The 7669-nt window shown below is 39.7% G+C and overlaps 1 protein-coding gene across 1 annotated transcript; it reads left to right on the top strand.

Annotated features, from left to right (window-relative positions):
* The first annotated feature begins 515 nt into the window (after nucleotides 1–515).
* LOC117375005 (cytochrome P450 2K1-like) lies at nucleotides 516–5692 on the top strand. The gene is made up of 10 exons (XM_033971259.2): nucleotides 516–532; nucleotides 2010–2307; nucleotides 2380–2542; nucleotides 2626–2775; nucleotides 2851–3011; nucleotides 3242–3421; nucleotides 3507–3648; nucleotides 4851–5035; nucleotides 5106–5247; nucleotides 5319–5692. The coding sequence occupies exons 2-10, from the start codon at nucleotides 2113–2115 to the stop codon at nucleotides 5504–5506; spliced, it is 1506 nt and encodes a 501-aa protein (XP_033827150.1). The 5' UTR covers nucleotides 516–532; nucleotides 2010–2112; the 3' UTR covers nucleotides 5507–5692.
* Nucleotides 5693–7669: the final 1977 nt, after the last annotated feature.

Below are 7669 nucleotides of genomic sequence, written 5' to 3'. Positions count from 1 at the left end.
TCTACAGCTGGTCTGCTCCAGGTACTACTGGCCAAACATGTACAGTGATGTAGAGAGGTGGTGTAAAAACTGACAAGATTTATTTGCAGGCTTGAGGTACAGACAAAAAACCTAATACACATTAACAAAAAAAATTAACTGTGCACAACATAACAAAGCAACAGAATTTAAACAACTAAGGAGAAAATCCATGTGTACCCTGATGTCCAATTAGCACTGCTTAAATACCCTCCTGTACAGGAAGCACCTCCCCCTGGCATACACCATATCCTCCACAGGTGCAGTGGGTATAACATTTGCTGTATCATATGAAAACTATCTCTCAGGGCCCAAGTCCCTTAACTAAATAGTGTTTACCAAAATAAACTATAAACACTTAAAACATTGAAACTAAATACATAAGACACTGACACATAGAAATAAACTTAAACCAGTTCTCCCCTCCACATGGTCTGGCCCACGACCACACCCAAGCCTATAAAAATGGCCGACATAGAGCACACCTCTTCGTTTGGACCGTGTGGAGATTCAGGTAAGTGGATTGTGGTATCGAACTGAATTGACAAAATTGAATTAAACTCCATTTAACCAATTAAAATATTTTTAAACGAACAAGTGTGTGGTGATTAAACTAACTGAAAAACTAAACAAAACAAACCTGGGATAGTTCTATTTAGTTTTGTATTGGAAAATTACTGAAAATTAACATGTGAAAGTGTGAACAAACAAAATATTAGAAAGGGACAAAGGCCCATTTTGACAGAACCAGGCAGTACATAGATTGTGGATTGTTTTATTTTTGACCATTTCTACAGCCACAGAGTTAGAATTGTTTTCTGTTTTCAGTGTTGGCCACAACAATTGAACTGATTTCCTAATTCTCTTTCTCAAACTGGTTTGTTCAGTTGTCCTGCTTTCAGATTTTCTGTTCCATTACGGAAAGACAAAGTATGTATTTTTCCAACTGAAAAAGCACACTATGTTAAAGAGTTGAATTTCTTACCTACATCACAAACAATACTGGCACTATATTTCAGAGGTGGGGACTTGCAAGTCGTCACTTGGACTGGTCATTATTTTGAAGTGTTGACACTTGAGTCACTTACCTGTAGCCCCTCTCACTAAGTAATGTGTGACCCCCACTCTGAGAGGGTTATAAAACAGTCACCTTGTTCGACTTTGTCTAAAGTTTCGAAATGTGTAAAGCCATGCAGAACAGACGCACACAGACGCACACCCCGACAGACGCACACCCCGACAGACGCACACCCCGACAGACGCACACCCCGACAGACGCACACCCCGACAGACGCACACCCCGACAGACGCACACCCCGACACTATAAATGCACATCTCAGGACTCTCTTCCTATCCTTTCCTGAGAGTCTGTTACTTTATTGTTCACTTGACCAGTGTGGACCTCATTAAACCCTTCTGACTTTGTTTCAGACTCTTGGTTACTGTATAGTCAAATGTCTTGCAATAAAATTGGCAGCTGTCACAATAAATTGCAATGGAGATTGTAGTCCATTCTTTTGTTGCAGCAACATTTCAGTGCTGTCTACATGACGAAATAACAAAATGTTATTAAACACTTTCAAATTGTAATTATTTCAGTAATGATTTGCACTAATGAAAAGAGTAGCATGTCTACAATTATCTTAGAAATGTGGTACAGTTGAGTGTAGCAGAGTAGAGCATTTCAATTTCAAAAAACAAGTTGTATTTGATACTTTGGTTCCAAGACTTGAAATTTAAGGACTTGGACGTGTGTGTTTTGGACTTGCGACTTGACTCAGACTACAAGTCAAAGACTTGAGAGTTGCAAAACAGGGACTTGATCCCACCTCTGCTACATTTTATGTAGGCTAGGGGTTAGTGGAGTACCTTTGTCCTGGTTGTCATTTTTACTGCATACATTTTACATAAAGACATGACACTTCAACTTGTATGTTTGTACCTGTAGGGACATGATTCAGTTCAGCAGACTGTCTTTGTTGTGTTCTAGTGGGTGTGGACTTTACGTGGACACTCTGGATTTGTTTTCACAATGCAGCCTTAACTATATCACCCGCAGCAGCAGCAGCAGCACCACAAAAGCATCTATCCTGATGGATTATTCTTTAGGACTCTTCAGTCCCACTTCCCTGTTGGGGACTATAGCTCTCATCTTACTTCTGTACATAATAATCAACAGTCTCACAGCTGAGGAATTGAGAAAAGAGCCACCAGGACCAAGGCCTTGGCCACTGCTTGGCAACCTGATGCAGCTTGATCTAAAGAGACTCTTTGTTACCCTTCATGAGGTAAATTTAACATTTATGTTGTAGATAATGTGTTACTCTCTTCATTCAGAATTAAATATTATGTCTCCTTAGATGTCAAGGAAATATGGGAATATCTTCACAGTCTACTTTGGACCAAACAAAGTGGTTGTACTGGCTGGATTTAAAACGGTCAAAGAGGCTCTGGTTGGATTTGCTGAAGAGTTTGGTGACAGAGCGACTCCTAAAGTCTTACATGATTTCATTCAGAATCATGGTAGGATTTACACAACTTACATAAGCATGTTGTATCTTATTAAATTAAACCTCTTTAAATTAATTGAAATGTGCTATTTTCAGGGATTATTTTTTGCAACGGGGAAACATGGAAGGAGATGAGAAGATTTGCACTCACTACTCTGAGAGACTTTGGGATGGGCAAAAGACTGGCAGAGGATAAAATTGTTGAGGAATGCCACTACCTGATTCAGGAGTTTGAAAAGCATAAAGGTATTGAGATGCTCTCTACTCCCACAGACCATGCATGATGAACACATGCTGTAAGTGTCATTTATGATCTTGCAGGAAAGCCATTTGATACAACACGTCTAGTGAACTATGCCACATCAAACATAATCTCATCAATCGTTTATGGAAGCAGGTTTGAATATGATGATCCAAGATTCAAAAACATGGTGGCAAGAGCCAATGAAAACATTCAGCTCTCAGGTTCTGCATCAGTCCAGGTAATTTTATTCTCAACTATTTAATTAGACATAGCATTGGAACTTGCCTTGGTTAACCCACACCTTTATTCCTATGTTGAGTCTACTACCACTAATGTCAGTTAGTCACTCTGTTCACCTCTAAACATTTAGTGATGTGCTAAGTACTGATGTACCAACCAGTGCTTCTGATTAATAAGTAACAAGCCTAAACTATTTATTATTTTTCTTTTCTTCTTTTTGCATTGCAGTTGTATAACATGTTTCCCAGGCTGTTTTATTGGATAAACAACCGGAAGAAGATTTGGAGAAATGCCAGTGAAAATGTCAATGATATTCAAAACTTGATCACTGGTTTGAAAGAGACATTAAACCCTGAGCGGTGCCGTGGCTTTGTTGATCGCTTTCTGATGCAAAAGAGAAAGGAAGAGGTTGTATCACCATTTATGGAAAAATTCCATTGTTGACTTATTTTGATTTAAAAACAAACACTTTTCTGTTCCAACATTCCATTAGGATAAACAGAATTTGAAGACTCAGTACCATGAGAAGAATCTGATATTCTCAGTTGCTAGCCTGTTTGCAGCTGGCACAGACACCACTGCAGCTACAATCAGATGGGGGTTACTGTTTATGGTCAAATATCCAGACATCCAAAGTAAGAACCAGGGGCTCTTTGAGTTTGAGTTGTTGCTTTTTACTTCCTGCTTGTCTCTGGAGATGTTATTCCTTTGCCATCAACATGATATTAAGCTTATATATTTTCTTGCGCCGAGACAAAGTGCCACCACCAGACCAAGTTACAGGTCAGATTTGTGGAAATACTCCTGCACTCGCAGAATGCCACTTTTCCAAGATATTTTCAAATGCTAAAATGTGTAGTAGAATACATAATAGAGATGTTTAATGCTATATTGTGGGATATTCTAGACCAGGGGTCAGCAACCCGCGGCTCCGGAGCCACATACGGCTCTTTCATCCTTATACTGCGGCTCTGCGTGGCTTGGGAAAATAAATTTTAAGTATTTAATTGAAGTGTATTTTATTTGTGCTAGTTCTTTTTTATTGTAGTTTAAATTGGAAGATTATTATGATCTTGAAATATTAAAATAAAATTATATTCTTATTTTTCGTTGATCAAAATAAGCGTTACACTCGCGGAACAATGTTGAAAACTAACACCGTTCACGCCTCACAGACACAGACACTCTCAGTCCTGCATAAAGACAGCCCTGATTTTCAGACGCTGTGCAGAGGTTCAGGAGCAGGAGGATCTTCTCTGATGTAACTTCGTCCCTAATGACACACTAATAAACTCATTCGTAGATACATCATGAAAATCCTGAGAGGAAATTGCCACAGAAATCTATTTGATGTAGTGTTGTGAATTAGGCAATGAAACCTTCAAAACTGCTTTGGCACATGGAGACTAAGCACCGGGGATTAAAAGATAAGATTTAGAGTTTTTGAAAGAAACAAACGTGAACAAGAAGGAAAGAAGAAACAAGTGCAGGGCTCCCACTGATGCGGCGGTATACTGTGGTGAGTTGTATTTTTTATGCACTTAACTTATTTTTGCCATATTTATCTGCCACACGTAGAAGGCTTGCCCGTGAAAATAAAACTACATTATTCCGTTACATTATTATTATACACAGTGTTATCTTCATTTTAGATGTCAAAAAGTATTTGCATCTCCCAGTGTTTTATTTTCCGTGGAAACTGGGTCCAAATGGCTCATGTTAAAGGTTGCCGACCCCTGTTCTAGACAAAGGCAAACATTCATGGAGACATGGAGGAGGTAGAACCTCCACCAGAAATGTTACATAGTTCACTTTTACACCATAACTGTGTCTACAGGTCAGGTCCAACGGGAGCTCGACAGAGAAGTAGGAAGTCGCCAAATCTGTGTTGAAGATCGGAAAAACCTGCCCTACACTGATGCAGTCATACATGAGACACAGAGAGTTGCCAACATTATACCTTTGTCTGTTCCTCACAAAACCAGCAGAGATGTTACCTTTCAGGGCTACTTCATCAAAAAGGTGTGGTATTTGTTATTGTGATGACCAAAAACACCAAAATGTTCATACTTTACAAAATGATTGTCCCCAGGATACAGTAGTAATTCCTCTCCTTACTTCTGTGCTATATGATGAGAATGAATGGGAAAGCCCACACGCTTTCAACCCATCTCATTTCCTGGACAAAGATGGTAAATTCATCAAGAGAGAGGCTTTTCTGCCCTTTTCTGCTGGTAAAGAACAAATACATTGTATTTGGTGAGAAATTTCAATTATAATATAATGAACTGGAATGGTTTTGTAGGTCGTAGGATGTGTCTGGGAGAGGGACTGGCCAAGATGGAGTTGTTTCTCATCTTCAGTAACCTCCTCCAGCACTTTCGCTTCAGTCCTGCACCTGGAGTTCGAGAGGAGGATTTACTGTTGACTCCATACGTGGGTTTCACTCTCACCCCATCACCCCACGAGCTGTGTGCAACTATCCGCTCATAACAACACAGCACTATGAACAAATGACTACAATGTGGCTATAACTTCCATTCTTGATTTAGGAATCACCCAAGTTTGATCTTTCACCTGTAATTTCAATTTTGAACATTTTAATGAAATGCTGGTCTTAGTGAGCTCTGAAGAAACCATTTCACATACTATTCAATAAATAGTAAAATATAAATTGATTGCATAACTGTATCCATTCCTAGTTTGCAATCAGAAATATGTAAATAAATATTATAATAGCAATGTCACTGTTATTGCCTTATTGTGTGATATATAAAAGGAGTACAAAACTTTTTTGGTTTAATACAATGAGTCAGAGACAGTGGGTGCAGGTGGTTCGGGTCTGAACGATCCTCTGCTTTATTGTGGCAAGTCGGCACAATAAACATCTCCTGAAGCTGTGGAGCCAACTAATACAAACATTTTTTAAGCATTCAAGCACATTTGAATCAAATGGAAGTCAGCCCACAATATAAACTAAATATTTTGCTGTTTTAGTTATTGCTGCAGACAACACTATTATCTGATCGTTCATGAGGTGCGCTCCTATTGTCAAGACGACAGTAGAGACAGCGCCAGGGAAAGTCTGATAGTTTGGATTTGAGGGAGGTAGTGTAAATGTAACGGTTAAATATTAAGCCAAAATTGTTTCAAGCTTGACATTCTATTTATTCTGTAGATTTGTAAATATTGGGTATTTGTTTGTCTTTTTACTTTTCCATTGAATATATGACACCAGCCACTCAAACTTAAATATTACACTTAATTATTACACTGCTCTCCCACCTCCTAGAGAGCCACTACCTCATTCTGATCTAGCCCAACCCAACACCAAAATCTAAATACCAATTCACTCCTTTCTTAGTCGCATGTGCCACATGCATGCTACATAAACAAACAAAAATAATAGAACACTTTGTGAGGTCTAAGTCCGGACCTCGGTGGACTTCAGCCCTTAATGATCAGCCTAAATAACAGATGATTCACTTGGCCTTCATTATTCACATGTTTGAATGACTGTTGACACATAAACACTAGAAGCATTGATTTTTTTGTGCTATCATGTTTGAGCTGATCATGTGACAGGGCGCAGACCGTTCGTCTGCAGTGTGTTCTATATGCACTCCAGGTGGTGTGAGCAGGACACTTGGCTCTGCCTTGGAAGAGCTCACTCCAGTGGAATGTTACAGAGTGGTCTATGGAGGAAGGATCCTCTAACCATAAAAGTGATGTTCCAGCATGAGAAAACAATTCACACAACAGTCTGCTTGCAAAGACCATATAGTCAATTTCCTCACCTGGACTCATCCACTGCACGTTCACGCTGCGCCCAGTTGGCTCCTACATGATCCAGGCTGCTAGTCCCACTCTCCTAAAAGATTTTGCCCTGTTTCCGGTGTGGGTGTCACTTCAAATGAGTCCTGAAACCGTGACCCAAGCATCACTACTATGTTTGACCTAGGTCCTATGATACAACACAGAGCAGGAGAGGAGCCGGCGACAGCACAGTGTATGCTCTGAATGCGGCCAGTCTTTACCAACATATAGAGAGGAATTAAAGGCTGTGGGAAATGTTCAGAGCCCATGAAAATGTTCTACAAAGCGCAAACTTTTAGTCACTTTTTATTTTTTGAACGTCCACCTCGTATTTACGTAATTTTATGTATAAATGATTAAGATTGAATAGCTGTGTAGATTCAGTAGCGTGAAGTACCACTGCAGTTTCTCACTATATTTCAGTTGGACATAAAAACATAGTGTCCTAACAGATGTTTGAGGCTTTCGTTTTGTCTCACAGTTCTGATCCTACACCATTTTTGATTTATCTCACACTTTTCAGTCTTTTTGGCTCCAAAATCTCGTGTATACCATCATGCTGCCATAACAACGTGCTGCTAATACAATCCAAACAACAATGGCCCTCTCCCCCCCAGATTCCCTCACTTTTGGGACATATTTGACAGACCGCTCATCCTTTTATTTTAAGCCACTGAAACTAAGGTATTGTAAGTTACAAATGCCAATACATCTAAAATGTGGAGCAAAACTTCAAGAGGATGTGGACAGAAATTGATTCCAACTGAGGAGCCCTGGTGTGCTGACTGTGCCCAGTCACTAGCCCCACCCCTGATCCAGGTCTAGTCCATGGGACAGTGA

Source organism: Periophthalmus magnuspinnatus, chromosome 8 (genome assembly GCF_009829125.3).
Source record: "Periophthalmus magnuspinnatus isolate fPerMag1 chromosome 8, fPerMag1.2.pri, whole genome shotgun sequence".
Classification (NCBI taxonomy): Eukaryota; Metazoa; Chordata; class Actinopteri; order Gobiiformes; family Gobiidae; genus Periophthalmus; species Periophthalmus magnuspinnatus.
This window is presented reverse-complemented; position numbering and strand designations above follow the sequence as displayed.

Bases quoted from the DNA above. Each gene is read 5' to 3' on its own strand.
- LOC117375005 (XM_033971259.2), top strand. From the start codon at position 2,113: ATGGATTATTCTTTAGGACTCTTCAGTCCCACTTCCCTGTTGGGGACT. The intron at 2,776-2,850 runs GTATTGAGATGC...ATGATCTTGCAG, and splicing joins GGAGTTTGAAAAGCATAAAG to GAAAGCCATTTGATACAACA. The intron at 3,422-3,506 runs GTTGTATCACCA...ACATTCCATTAG, and splicing joins TGCAAAAGAGAAAGGAAGAG to GATAAACAGAATTTGAAGAC.